Source organism: Dreissena polymorpha, chromosome 16, assembly GCF_020536995.1.
Source record: "Dreissena polymorpha isolate Duluth1 chromosome 16, UMN_Dpol_1.0, whole genome shotgun sequence".
In the NCBI taxonomy this organism is placed as follows: domain Eukaryota; kingdom Metazoa; phylum Mollusca; class Bivalvia; order Myida; family Dreissenidae; genus Dreissena; species Dreissena polymorpha.
The window spans coordinates 11,961,998-11,978,830 of record NC_068370.1 but is presented as its reverse complement, the minus strand read 5'-3'; the positions used below and the strand labels follow the sequence as shown (position 1 = coordinate 11,978,830).

General features: G+C 34.8%; 1 protein-coding gene across 1 annotated transcript in view; it reads right to left on the bottom strand.

Moving 5' to 3' along the window:
- The window catches only part of LOC127861666 (uncharacterized peptidase C1-like protein F26E4.3), a 42,695-nt gene extending 31,022 nt beyond the window's left edge, over positions 1-11,673 (bottom strand). The window contains exon 1 of the mRNA XM_052400354.1: positions 11,349-11,673. Coding sequence (XP_052256314.1) covers positions 11,349-11,673 — 325 coding nt within the window. The remainder of the gene's footprint in view (positions 1-11,348) is intronic.
- Positions 11,674-16,833: the final 5,160 nt, after the last annotated feature.

The window sequence follows — 16,833 nt, the reverse complement described above, 5'->3', positions numbered from 1 at the left end:
GCACAGATATCTAGTCAATATCCACTTTAGCGTAGCCAAAAAAGCCTCATATATCCTTTTTATTTGAAGTAAATTTGGCACACGCAATGTAAAAAGTGTCGCTATTTTGTATGGAGGTCGCTTTATACACGTGTCAGGTCAACAATCCATTATCTTCAATAAATACTTTCGTTAGTATCTTTACGTCTGCTTAGCGTCAAACCACTATTTTTCACAGGCCTCGTTTGCTACTAATAGTATTACTGTTTTACCAATCACACGCTTATCATTGACCGTTAGGGCCATCGTGGTTACACATTTAAATCCAGAGGACGACAATGCGATAGTGCGATAGTACGATGGCGACAATGCGATAGTACGATGACGACAATGCGACAATACAATGGCGACAGTGCGATAGTACGATGGCGACAATTTGATTAAACGATGGCGACAGTACGATAACGCGATAGTACGATGGCGACAATGCGATAATACGATGACGACAGTGCGATAATACGACAGTGCGATAGTACGATGGCGACAATGCGACAATGCGATAGTGCGATAATACGATGACGACAGTGCGACAATACGATGGCGATAGTACGATGGTGAAAATGCGACAATGCAATAGTGCGATGGTACGATGGCAACAATGCGATAAAACGATGACGACAGTGCGACAATACGATAGCGACAGTTCGATAGTACGATGGCGACAATGCGATAATACGATGACGACAGAACGATAACGCGATAGTACGATGGCGAAAATGAGATGATACGATGGCGACAGTTTGATATGACTATCGCATTGTCGCCATCGTACTATCGCACTGTCGCCATCGTATTGTCGCACTATCGCATTGCCGTCATCGTACTATCGCGTTTTCGCATTGTCGCCATCGTACTATCGCATTGTCGCCATCGTAGTATCGCATTGTCGCCATCGTACTATCGCATTGTCGTCATCGTATTATCGCACTATCGCATTGTCGCCCTTTGGATTTTAATGTGTAACCACGATGGCACTAACGGTATTCCGTACTATTAGTGGTCCAACGGAATTCATCATCCTACAACACCACTGCCTCGGCGATGGCCAACCCTTTGCAGCAAGAATGCTCTAAACGGGCGATTAAATCAAATTCCCAAAATGATACAATCACGCCACGCCATCAGGATTTTGAAAAGCGAGTTAATGTACATTCCGTCTTAACAAGCAAACGACAATTTGGGAAGATGGGCAACTTCCCGCTGATTTAATGCTATAGTTTGAGAACGGTTTGTATTCTATTTAAACGCTATATACAAACAAAGTCGTATTTTGAATTTACATCCATTAAAGTTGACATGTTCTAATGCGTGTACAAAACCCTTTTCTTCAAAATATCGAACCTTTTCAGTGTATGAAAACGGTAATCGGTATTGTTTTTTAATACTTGCTAGAGAATCCGAACTGATTATAAAATACCCGGTCCACTCGGTTAGCTATTGTGCCTTTAACCCATTTATGCCTAGTGGACTCTCCCATCCTTCTAAATTGGATCAATTAATTTCCAAAATTAGGGATTTCTAGAATATTTATTTCTATATTTAGAAGAAAATTACAGATATTTCTTTAAGCAAACAGCATCATGCGGCGTCTCATCCGGGTCTACGCCTTTTTTCTAGACGCTAGGCATAAATGGGTTAATGCGTTTTCTTTTCGATAGCAGCCACTTAACACCACCGAATATATCGTTTATAAAATAAAAAAGCCAACAATGTGTGTACAAATGCCTTTTATTTATTTACTGTCCAGTATCAAACTAGTCTAAATTGTGTAAATAATGTTGAAGTATTTAGCATAATGTGAGCCTCCTGCTCGTAATGATATTAAACTCTTGGATGAAACCAACACAAATTTGGAAACATGTCAATTGATTTGTCTTTTTATTGTTATGCCTCTTATCAATCACACTATTGCTGAAACTGCCTGAGAGTTTAACCCATTTATGCCTAGTGGACTCTCCCATTCTTCTAAATTTAATCAATTTATTTCCAAAATTAGGGATTCTAGTATATGTATTTATATATTAGAATATTTCTTACAGAAATTCCTTAAAGCAAACAGCGCAGACCCTGTCTAGACGCTAGGCATAAATGGGTTAAACCAGCGATATTGCATACAGCAATTAAGTTGGTCTCTTCAAACCTTTTTAATAGAATAATACAAACTGGCCAGTATTATTCGTTCACGTCTTCTTAAATATCCAGCCATGAATGATAAACATAGACCGTACAATGTAAATGCCATTGTTTACTTGAATTTATCCGTAAGAAAGGTTTACACGGCGAGGCTTGCGTTTTTTTTAACCTAAAATATTTATAAAAAAATAATTTGATGAGTAAATTAAAATATGAGCGTTTAATTGTTATAATCAAAACATATTAAATTAGCTTAATCAAACCTTGCGTAGAAACATTAAACTTAATGTGTGATCTTTCCGGGTTAAGCCACACGACAAAGTCCTCAACAATACAATACAAAAGCAGAGTGAAAGATCGCTTTATGCATGGATTGAATTTAATCAGCATTCAAATAGGTACTCACTAAAGGTAAACGGTAAACATGGGGGAGGGAGTTGTTCAAACTTCAATTCTTGTTTTACCAAAGCAAAAGACCATAAACAAAGTAAACAATGAACAACTCTTCTTCAAGTCTTCTTTAGACACACTTTTTACGAACTGGCATTTTAAGTCAAACATCTACTGGTAAATGCTCTACTCATCACAGTTTTTTGCAGGGAGTAAAATTATTACGCGCCAGAAGTGGTTTCTTCGACGTACACATCTAGATCCAGAACTATACATATCTAGATCCAGAACCATACATATCTAGATCCAGAACCATACATATCTAGATCCAGAACCATACATTTATTCCTCACCATCCTCCTTTTCCAGTTTAACCCATTTACGCCTAGTGGACTCTCCCAACCTTCTAAATTGGATCAATTTATTTCCAAAATAAGGGATGTCTAGTATATTTATTTCTATTTTTAGAATATTTCTGACCGAAATTCCTTTAAGCAAACAACGCAGGCCCTGATGAGACGCCGCATTTTTTTCAAATAATACTATTAGAATAGCAAACAGTTTGGATCCTGATGAGATGTCACTGAACGTGGCGTCTCATCAGGATCCAAACTGTTTGCAAAGGCCTTCACAATTCGGTTCCAGCACTGGAAAGGTTAAGAAATTTACGATGCAATGCCAACGGTTTCATTCGAGCCATATATTCCAACACGTTTAATAACATTTTATTACAATAACCCATCGTACACAAACAAACACGTCATATTGTAAAGCAGTTGCGTTTCAAAATGACAAGACACTCTCGTCCCTGTCCTGATTGAATAATGAAATCGAGTGACGTAAGGTCATAAGGGAGTTACGTGCATTTTGGCGATTGGACTTTGTATTAAGTTAAAAATTCAAAAGAAACGCTGTATTGGATTAATATCTTACGGTTATTATTGAAGACGGTACATTGATTTGAAATGTAATCAATAAATGAATTCATACCGGTACTTTGATTTTTTTATAAACGAATAAGGATGTTTATACATTAACGATTCACAAGGCATGTTTCCATTGGACCTTTAACCGCAAATGAAAGACCGAAAAAGTAGTCCGCTGTGTACGTAAAAAAGCAATGTAAAGGCCTGAAGGCATGTGAAGCTCAAGTTTACACAACCCTTAGAGTTTCCTTCTAGAAAATCAGTAAGCTGTAGGATAAAATAATGTTTTTGTTGCATATGACAATATGTAAGTATAATGCATTCGCTTTTGAAAAAATTATCTGAGCATAAAAGACGAACGCAGTGTTTTTACGCAGAAAGAATTCCTAATTGCATACGCAAAAAGAAAATTTAAGGCTTAACAAATATTACAATATTTGCAAATATTATTTGAATGAGGAAAACTAAGCTTGCTAAAGTAGTTTATCAAAACAAGTCTAAATTTTGCTAGACAAATTACATTTTTTTAAATCCTTTAAACGCTGTGAACACGCCATTATAATATTATTTGCTTGCTAAGATCGATGTTTTAGGAGTAAATGAGTACATTATTGATGTTAAGTGCATCTTTTGATTGATTAAATTTGGCTACACCTTAAGGACCAATATAATGCAGCACTTGATAAAAAATCATAATGTGTACTGGCTTACAATAACATAATGTTTTATCGACATTAGCTCTAATCACTGCTCCGCGATGCGCACTAATATATCGATTACTTTCTCGTATCCTACGCAGCTAAGAAGTAGTTCTTATAATTCCGATTTCTGAATACCACTCAAATCATGTTGGCTTGGGCAAACAGTCTAAACTCATCTAGAATATCATGGTTATTTGAATAACCAAGATAGATTCCATATCGCTCGTACATCTAAGGCTATTTATTCAGAACTTAGACATTAATTTAAAACATAGTTTGAGTCACCTTCGTAATAAAAGACAACCCTTTTATACGTATATATACATGTATGTTTTAACACCAAGGTAATGTTTCTATCAGTCATTCAGAAACAAGTTGGTTTGTTAGCAATGTGTTACCCAGTTATATAGATGTAGACATTTATTAGATTAAAGCTACCACAATTCACAATGGGACATAATTGCGTCCACATCTTTTACATTACAAAGCATGATTTAATTGGTTTTAAAATACGTGCTCCTTTTCATAAAACTATTATCGAGATAGTATCACGTTGTAAAACTGTTTGTTCAGCATTTTATTTCTGATTAAAATGACATTTTCGAACTATGTGTGTGGTACGTCATTATTTTAATCCCAATTTAATATGGTCTGACTGACACACATAAAGTCAAAGCAACACAACAGCCTAGATGATACGATAGAGCATTTTATAAATTTGGACAAAAGGTGTCTCGTTGTCACATCACCAGATGGAGCATGTTTTGGCGTGAATAGATGTGCGGTTTACAATAACACAAAAATACCACGGGTAACTGTACGTGTGATCACTATTGAACATTCTAAAAGATAATACATCATCGAAGCCAAGGGAAACATTTGACTCAATCATTAGTTCTGTTCAAGAAAATATAAAGAATTCTAGTAGGTTGTGTAACCTGGAAGCACCCATAAAAATACACTTTTTTTTTAGATTTTGAAACTATCTCAAACTATAAAATAATGATAATCACAATGTTACGGACACTTTTTACTGGTCTTATACGCATGAAGTGTGACATATCGGTTAATTAATTGTAATTTAATGTTATACATGAGCAATTATTATTTTTGAAATACTGTAAGGTTGTAGTAGTGAGTTAAATACCGTATCTTTACCTTGACATAATATACTGCTCCCGGTTAACATCCACATCAACGTAAATCATTGTTGGATGGTTTAATTTCAGTTTAAGCCTTGATGTAATTTTACATCATTCTGTTTGCGTTCACACAAATCATATATATTTTAATAAGTGTATTGGGCATTAGAAAGTACGACCAGTTTTCTAAGTATCACGGGATACTTTATTTACGATATTATGCCATAAGGGTGGAAACATTATCACACATTGACAATTTTGTACATTCTAGAAACAGATTTACAAAATAAAAGAATGAGAAACATAAATAACCATTTGGAAATAGACATTCATTAAAAAAACATTTCCTTATAGTTATTCATCAGTTAAATTTAGAAAAGTATACAGCATGGGTGCAGCTTTTTTCTGGCTGCTTCTTCTACTGGAAATTTGAGTTCCCATATAATATATCAAGTTGAGCTAAGAACAGTCTGTTTTAAAGAATGTGTCCCTTAAAGCAGTATTTTCTGCACATCTTTATAACATATTCAACGCATGCGCATGCATATTAGTACGCATTTGAATAAAATAATATATGTAATACAATCCTTATACAAACGCCATTACGAAGCTATGGAGCGCAATATGTATATCAGTATTTGAAATTAAACCTTATCTTAAATGTTGACGACCATGAACGTGACATTGTTTGGTCACATATATAAGTATGATAAGTATGGTTTTATAAGTATGATGACGTTGTAACCCAGTACTGAACAGTACTCAACAGAATTGCAAGTCCGCGTTTAAGAGTGGAACACGAACTTTTTGTCATCTCAATACATTTTTTAATTTATGTGACATACTAAAAATAAACAATACCCAACCTTAAACAATACGGTATTTGATAACAATATTAATCCTGATCAAATGTATAGATAATATGTCCACATACTCTGACAAACATTTAAATAGTTAAGAAATATGCGAAACTGACAACTGGACATTTAATAGAGGTCATTGGACGTCGGACAAACCATGGGACGGTCAGTTTGTTAATGGATTGTTTATTTTAGAGGTTGGCCAGACACCCCAAAGTTCAATCATGCTTTCTCTAAACGAATTGTGTCGCGCAGTATCAATTTACAAAGGTGATTAGCCCATGTGACACATTGCGATGTCAATCGGTAAATGAAACCGTATTTAATTTAATGAATATTACACTACCATGTAAAATGGGTCGGTCGAAATCAGCGCCAATACATAAAATACATGTACAATATATCGGATTCCATATCTTACTGAAAAGAAAAGTTCCTTTACATGTGTTTGACCCTTACACTCATAAGTTGTATTCCCTTAATTGTATGTTAAACAAAAGAATTATACTGCTGTTAACTGAATGTGTTCGTAATCACCTAATGCGGCGTTGGAAAAGTGGGCTCTAGGCGCATGCGTCAAGTGTTGTCCAATGACGATGCATTAGCGGATCACTGATAACAAGACATTTAGTTGTAATAGACAATACAAGCAAAGTCCTGTACTGTCCTGGTATGGAATGCCCAGACTTATCAGGGACAACACTTTCAGCGGACACATTTCGCTCGATTTTCCCGCGACAAATTTCGTGGTAAACTAGTACACGTGTCCACACAATCTCCACGCAGAGTTGTCGTTCCTTGCTATCACATACTCTGCGTAAGGCTCAGCACGCCATTTTGTCTACCAAATAGCTAAAACAGAACAAACGCATTCAATGTATATTTGAGTGGATATTTAAGATCGCATGCATTAAATTAAGAAATATGACTTTTAAATGTACGATAATTCGTGCAAAAACTTGCGAGTTTTAATGCAACTCTTTGGAACTATTTTATCGCCCATTTACGCAGATGGAATCATTCCATGCACTTCACAAATGTAAACAATTGAACATACTTTTTTATTGAGTGACGTTAGGAATTGCTTCGACGTGTGTATGTTTGTTGGTTTCTTAACATAAAGAACATATCAATTTTATATAATAATGAATTAAGACTGATATAAGATATCATGGTATGGGATGGTATTCTTTAATGCAGTTAATGCAATGTAACCGTCGTGCAAGAGATTGTTTAGTATACTGTAACCTCAATGATGAACGCTTTGAATGATCATGACAGAATGAGACGCTTTCATAACAATAGTCCGTTCTGAGCCCAACACAGAGGTGAATGTAATGTGACCGTCGTGCAAGAGATTGGTGTCCACATAGAATCCAATTTTGTAGGGATTATTGGGAAAGTGTGAGGTGCTTTGCATCTCTTACGTTAATTGCACATGGACACCTAGATAACCTACTGTACATTTACATGTGAAGTTAACGACTTTCTTGATTTATATTTACCAAATTCTTAGGCCTACTTAAATAATTATGCCATTAATATAATTTCATATATTATCGTTATGCACTAGAAGTGCTAAAGGTTTGGAAATTGTATCGATTAAGTATACATGTATCAATAAACGTGTTTATTATCAATGAATAATATGACTGGTAACATAAAAACATCTCCTGTCTTTGCATTCATACAAGCAGTACATTCTGACTATAGAGTTTAATTTTTGTGAATTGTAATTTTAAAGTCCGGCATGCTTTATTATAAATTGTATATGTAATGTAAATGAACGTTTCTATAATATAGTCTAAACGCCTTTAGTTTACGTCTAAACGTTCATTCTGACAGTACTTCAGAACAACACGATTTAATATTGACACTCATAAAGTGGAAAACTGCAAAACTCAAAACAAATCGACTGGGTATCCAGTTCATTACGATTCTCCGATAAAAACCATTTTCAAATAGCTTTATCTATTATATGGCACCTTTCTCAAAGCTTCGAAATATTCGCGAGACTTACTTGAAATGCTTGTTTTATATTATAAGCTCGTTAGCTGAAACATGTTTATCAGAAACTATTATATGAGATATATTTAAAGGAACAGCTGCTCGATGTATGACTATGAGCATTTTTTTAAATCACTTTTCTTTTGTTTGTGAATATAACTTGTGTTCTGTTCGAAAGAAATAGAATGCAGTTTTTGTAGATAGATCTACCACCTTTTTTCGGGCAGTAAAACTTATGAAGATCCCTTTTTCTATAATTGTCTTTCAAACTCCAAAACTATAAAACAGCTCTTAAATCGGATATGTATCTCTTTGATCTGTTCATATGAGAAAACACATAGAGGAACTATCTCTTTCAGGAGAAAGCTGCTTGTGTCATTCATGGAAGACGCAAGTTTAAAGTATTGTAATTGTATACTTATGTTAAATAAGTTGTACACGTTCGATATTATGCATTGGCAACATAAACTGGTATTTTGACTGAATCACAAATATTAATTGTTTTGTTATCAATGTAATGAATTATAGTACTAAATATATACTTCACCCCCATCAATCTATTTGTTATTGCTTTAATTAAAAATATTTCTGTTCGCTCTAATGTTCAGTGGTACCCTTTTGCTGACGAATAAAATATTGCATTTGCAAGGACCTTGCACTGTCAAATATAGTTTCCAGTTACAATTATCCAGGTAATTAAATTCATTGGTTTTCTGACACCACAATTCACGACGTGAATTCCATACCCACACATATTTGTCAATGCAATACATTTGATTAATTGGCTTTACACTATGAAATCTTTTGACAACATTTAAGTTCTTAATTTATTTCTCTTATCGTACGTTTGACATACGATATATTGGATAATAGAGGAGATCTAATTGACAAAGTATTTTGCAGATAGCATCACATTTAAATACCTTTTGCTAAGTATGAATGGCCAGATATTATTACCAATTTATTTCCCTAGATAAAACTATATTATATTATGCTGTATTATATGTTGACTTGTTCAGATACGGTGAAAGCTAAACCAGTTTGAAGTAGTGCGATTATACACTGAATTTTACCCATTAAAGGAAGAACAAACTCTAAACATGTATTGAATCATCTGAATACCCATTTGCAGAATAAATGTTAAATTGATATTTTGTAATGGCTTGGAAACATAGATTATACGAGCTATTTGCCACTTCAAACTATAGACAAGCTTCGTATGTTTTATTAAAATTACCTTGCTTTTATTATTAACACAAATAGTCATTTGGTAAGAATACATCATTGAGATAAAAGCTATCGGTTGGAGTGGGTGAACTTCCGTTTCGACATTGATAGTTGGAGATGTTTCTATAGAAATGCGTCTGTTTCTAACCACGTGTTACGAACGTAGACGAAACTCGGGAAACAAACGCCATTTATAGTGCAACTTCAACAGTTGGAATGGGAAAACATCGTACCATCCTCGAGAAGTACGGAAAGACATTTGAAACAGACAGTTTACAAACATCACATTCACAATCAGTGGTTCAATGAAATTAAAATGGGCCGTGCCCTGTGACAAGGGGGTTTAATGCATGTGCGTAAAATGTCGTCCCAGATTAGACTGTGGTTTCCGCACAGACTAATCAGGGACGACACTTTCCGGTCTTGTGATATTTTTCGTTTACAGTGAGTCTCTTATTAGCAAAATTCCATTTTAGGCGGAAAGTGTCGTCCCTGATTAGCCTGTGCGGACATCACAGGCTAATATGGGACGACACTTTACCAACATGCATTAAACCCAATTTTTACAGAGCACGACTCAAATATAACAGAATATTCTTATACCCATACTTTTGTATGTTTGTAAGCTTAGATTTTAAATATTAACCCCTTTAAACAAACAGTCGCAAAAGGCAAATTTAATGATTGTTTCATTAACTTCTTTATTTACATCTAAAAAACTGTTTATTTGATATACAATGGCCGATGAATTAACCTTTCAATATTGAATACCTGCGTTGTGTTTAACCTAAAATTTTCATTTCCGTTTGAACGAATTCTATGTATTGAATTATTTTGATATGCATCCAAATTAGATCGAAATATAATAAATTAAATAAATATTAGATGGTGAGAATGAGAATAAACGTGGCGAATAGGTTTCTAAATTTATGTATTACTTCGTTGACAAGTTTAATTGGTAAATAAGACACCCAAATATATGGAATAAAATAAAATAAAATAAAATATATTAAACGAATACATGAAGTGTAATGTTATTTCAAGTATATATACGGCATATCAAAAACCCGGCTAAAACAAATCACGATAATAGTTTAAGTGTCATAATCCTGCAAAAACTTGGGACTTATATTACCTAGATGTCTAGTCTGGGTTCTCATAGCATATTACGTTTGTCATTGTTATTACTCACATGTTCAATACAAATGTTTGGGTTTTCCAGCAATATGCTATACATAGGAATCTACCACGAATTTAAGCATAACAAGAAACTGGAGTACCGGTATTATATCAAAACATCGCATATGACGGCGACATAAACGCTTCTAATAAAACGAACCATACACAACCGCGGAAGCAAAGTATATTGAAGAATCGTTCGCCGCGCACAAGCTCGATTGGAGATTCCTTTAAGGGGCCTTTTCACAGATTTTAGCATGTTTTGAAGTTTGTCATTAAATGCTTTATATTGATAAATGTAAACATTAAATTTTAAAAGCTCCAGTAAAATATCAAAAATAAAAATAAAAAAAGGAAAAGAAAGTAGCCCGCAGCAGGGCTCGAACCAGTGACCCCCGGAATCCTGAAGTAAAAAGGCATAAGCCAACTGAGTTATCCTGCCAAGCATACATTCCGGCGTATTTTATACGTTATATAAGCAATATTCGTAGTTTCACAAATTGAAACGACAACAACAGAACTCTCCAAATTATTCAATCGTTTCACGTTGCAACTATTTATAATTTTTAGGTTTTTAAATCGTCAAATGATGCATATAATGGCTATATTAGACCATGGCAAATGTTCAGTAATACTGTTTCCTCACAAATATCATAACTAAACCGAAAATTTGCGATTCTCAAACAACTTTTTTCAATTTTGTCAATTTACCAAACCGTGACAAGATCCCTTTAAAGAACTTACCTCGTATCGGGGAGGGTGGTATAGTTGGCCGCCGGCGGCAGACTGATTGAAAGTCAGGGCAGCAGTCGCTGCGTTCCCGGTCACAGAAGTCGTCGCAGTAACAAAGCGTATCCAAGATGGGCACCGAACACTCGTCCCGCCGGTCTGAGCAGCACTGCGGCGACCTCTTGGCGCAGTATGGACCGGCGATATCCGGTCCCCATTCAACGGCGCGGCGCTTTTGGCGGTTCAACCGTCCTTCGTTTGTCAATCGTTCCGTAAACGCCACTGTTATCTCCAAAAAGATTAACACAGATATAACTCCACAACGAGTTTTTAAAGCCATTTTTGTGTACTTTTTTTTCTAAATTAAACTGCAGCAGACAGAATCATTTAACGTTGTTTTTCCTATGTAAACTTAAACTTATGTTATCCGAACACGATCATCAATAATACAACTTGAGCGCGAACATAAACAGACGCGTCTTATCGACTCTATTAAAAAATGCACTATTAAAACGAATTGTTTTCTGAATTTTTTGGTTTCGCTTCATATAATCATCAGTCCATTATCGTTAACATAAACTTCCGTTATCGCCTTTACGTCTGCTTAACGTCGAAACACTACTATGCACTGTTGTCGTTTTCTAACGTAATTGTTATTGTTGTAATACTTCACCTATTCAGGTCCTTATCATTGCAAATATAATCCCACCGAAATTTTCTTTTCTACGTCAAATCTGTACCGCGCTACCGCCTACTCCTCCCGACAAGAATGCTGTAAACGGGCGATTACATACGATTCCAGAATAATAAAATCACGCCCGTACATTCAGATTTTTTAAACAGCAATTTTATGTCCATTCGTTATTAAGCGACCATACGACATTTGAAAGAGGAGCGCAATTTCCCGCTGATTTAACGCTATTTTGAAGACAGGTTTTATAATCCTGCTATGTAAACGCTTTATACAAACATAATTGTATATGTAATGAACCACATTACCATTGACATGTTTAAACAGTTATACAGCAGGCTCTTATAAAAACTATCAGACCATTCCAGTATATGAACACTTTTATCATTTATTGGTTTTTAAATCTCGCTACTGTATTGTACTTGACGATGATACCCGAATCGCTCCTAATACGTATCTGTGGCATAGCAACAACTTTACACCACTTATCACACCGTTTATCAATTTCAAAAAGCTCGCAATTTATGTACAAGCGCCATTTAATCGTTGAATGACCATTATCTAATTTTGAAAATTTTTCTTAAAAGCACATTACCACTCAAAATCAACGAATATTTCGTACAATTTTTCGATAATTTAAGTTAACACATAACAAAATCAATGTTCCTTTTAGCAATAGCCAAAATTTAAACGCTAGATGTGGTATGGTAACACAGATTTAACGCAATACAAAATGCTATTTTTTATCGTTAAATCTATGCTACCGTACCACACCAAGCGTTGAAATTTTGGCTTTTGCAATATGGAGTACTGATTGTTTAAGGGTTACCTTATATTTTAAGAGGCATTTTGAGAATGTTATGTTACTTTAACAATTTGAAATTGTTTTGAAAATAGTGTAAAGTTTGTGTAAAAAGTCTTTAGCACAGCGTCAACGTCAATCTTTCTTCTTGTAATGATGTGCGTCTTCTGGATGAAACCTTCGACTTGCTTGCACAATTCTACGTTGAGTCGTCTTCATTGATGTTGGTATGTCTTCAGTCAATTTAAGCAACAGTGATATTGTCGGCTTTACGGAGTGGAATCACAAATGTACCGATATTCCAGCAAGCGATATTGCATACAATACTTTATAGTTGGTCATTGGAAATATCTTTAACGTACATGCTAGTCTATTTGTTCATGCCTTCTAAAATAGTCATCTTTAAATGAACTACAATAATTTATTTGTGATAATTGTATATCAGATTGACATTTTGGACACACAACTCAAACGTATTCTTTAAAACCGTGAAGTGTGTTATTGTTTTTTATTGGCAGCATAAAGTTTTGTGTTTATAGTTAATTAATACAGTATTGATGTCTAAATGTTTATTTGAATTACATTTGGCTTTAACTAGATGACCGATATAAAGAAATACTTGCAATGGACATAAAAACCCACAACGAGTCCCGGCTGATATAACCTTTCTGCGGTGTCAGGCTTGAAGAAATGTCAAGTGTCTTTTTCAACTGCACATAATCCAATTCACGTTTTAGGCATACATTGCCATACATGACGCGACCAAGAAAGCAATGGGCTTAAACGCCATTTTTTTCAGTCAATAAACATTTAACGGCTTGCGGATGGGCGGCTAGAGAAAGGTCCATTATATCAAGTCCAACTCTCTAAGTTTCGAAAAACTGTTGCATAGAGGAGAAGTTAAACATGAGGAATTACAATTCGTTAGTAGTCTAAGGCAAAACGGTCCATATAGTAACTTATTTGAGAACAAATCTCTCAACACAAAAAAATGAAGTTTATCATTACAAACTTTTGATAAGATTATATTTTGCTTAACCAATTTATGCCTAGAAAAACGGCCTTGGCAAACAGCGTAGACCCAGATGAGACACCGCATGATGCGGTGTCTCATCAGGGTCTGCGATGTTTGCTTAAAGGAATTTCTGTAAGAAATATTCTAAATAAAGAAATAAATATACTAGACATCCCTAATTTTGGAAATAAATGGATCCAATTAGAAGGATGGGAGAGTGCACTAGGCATAAATGGGTTAATTGATGACAATGATCCAAGTCATGATGCGTCTTAACGTTAACGCACTTATAAGCGCGATGCGCACTAAAATATCGAATTACTTACTCGTAGCCTGCATATTAAATAAATAGTTCGTGCGATACCGATTTGTAATACCCTGCTCTAAATCCTGTTGGCTTGCTCCAACCGGATACAATTCACCCAGTATGTCATGCTTGTGAGCTTAACCAGTAACGCTAAATTCGGATATGCAAGGGGTATTGTCCAATTAAGAATTGTCATTATTTGCTTCCGGTTTATATATTTATATGCGCTATAGCGGTCGAGGCCGGATACAATCTTGCACACTTCAGCAGCATTTATGTACCTTCATTCCTCCATCAGAATAAAGTTTCATTTATTCGAAAGGGGGGATTTATACGTACACATCTGTTTCTTTTCAAGGCTGTGATATATTTGTTTAAATTATGTCATTTTTAACAACGATTCAGTTGTTAATTTATTAAACGTATCGTATGACATACGAAACAGTTGATGAAACAAAAGCTTCAATTATTCCAACTGGGGGATACATACGTAAACATCTTGTTCATTACAAGGCTGTGATATATTGGTTTAAATTATTATATTTTTTTCCATAACGATTCACTTGTTAATTTATTACCCGTGTCGTATGGCATACGAAACAGTTGAAGAAACATGTGTGACTTTGCATATCGATAATAGGAGATGTTTCTCGCCATGGTTCATAGACGACTTACTGGCAAATTGTGAAGAAAAATATTATGTATGATATATATAGTAAGGGGCTGTTATAGTGAAAAAAGAAATGGTTAGATATGTAAAACTGTTCTTTGCTGCTGCCTTTGCATGCAAATGAAAGACTAATAAACTATTGAAAACGTACACAAAAAGCAAAGGCATTAAATGCTTACTGGCAAAAATACGATAGGAATGTACATATACATAAAAGGAGATTGTACATATTTCAAACTGACATATTTCAAAATGTACAACTTGATTGACAACTAGAGCAATCAGGTACAAAATCGAAATTGAAATCATAAATATTAAACCCCATGACCTTTCCAATCGACACGTGTATACCATGTTGCTGATATATTGTATCTATACAAGAGACAAGTGTATACCATGTTGTTGATATATGGTATCCATACAAGAAACACGTGTATAACAGGTTACTGATATATGGTATCCATACAAGAGATATGTGTATTACAGGTTACTGATATATGGTATCCATACAAGAGACACGTGTATACCATGTTACTGATATATGGTATCCATACAAGAGACACGTGTATACCATGTTGCTGATATATGGTATCCATACAAGAGACACGTGTATACCATGTTACTGATATATGGTATCCATACAAGAGACACGTGTATACCATGTTGCTGATATATTTTATCCATACAAGAGACATGTGTATACCATGTTACTGATATATGTTATCCATACAAGAGACACGTGTATACCTTGTTGCTGATATATGGTATCAATACAAGAGACACGTGTATACCATGTTACTGATATATTGTATCCATACAAGAGACATGTGTATAACAGGTTACTGATATATGGTATTCATACAAGAGACACGTGTATACCTTGTTGCTGATATATTGTATCCATACAAGAGACACGTGTATACCATGTTGCTGATATATGGTATCCATACAAGAGACACGTGTATACCATGTTACTGATATATCGTATCCATACAAGAGACATGTGTATACCATGTTACTGATATATGGTATCAATACAAGAGACACGTGTATACCATGTTGCTGATATATGGTATCAATACAAGAGACACGTGTATACCATGTTACTGATATATTGTATCTTTACAAGAGACAAGTGTATACCATGTTGTTGATATATGGTATCCATACAAAAGACATGTGTATAACAGGTTACTGATATATGGTATCCATACAAGAGACACGTGTATACCATGTTGCTGATATATGGTATCCATACAAGAGACACGTGTATACCAAGTTACTAATATATGGTATTCATACAAGAAACAGGTGTATACCTTGTTGCTGATATATGGTATCCATACAAGAGACACGTGTATACCAAGTTACTAATATATGGTATTCATACAAGAAACACGTGTATACCTTGTTGCTGATATATGGTATCCATACAAGAGACACGTGTATACCAAGTTACTAATATATGGTATTCATACAAGAAACACATGTATACCTTGTTGCTGATATATGGTATCCATACAAGAGACACGTGTATACCAAGTTACTAATATATGGTATTCATACAAGAAACACGTGTATATCTTGTTGCTGATATATGGTATCCATACAAGAGACACGTGTTTACCATTTTGCTGATATATGGTATCAATACAAGAGACACGTGTATACCATGTTGCTGATATATGGTATCCATACAAGAGACACGTGTATACCATGTTACTGATATATGGTATCCATACAAGAGACATGTGTATACCATGTTGCTGATATATGGTATCCATACAAGAGACACGTGTATACCATGTTGCTGATATATGGTATTCATACAAGAAACACGTGTATACCTTGTTGCTGATATATAGTATCCATACAAGAGACACGTGTATACCATTTTGCTGATATATGGTATCAATACAAGAGACACGTGTATACCAAGTTACTAATATATGGTATCCATACAAGAGACGCGTGTATAACAGGTTAGTTATATATGGTATATATACAAGAGACAC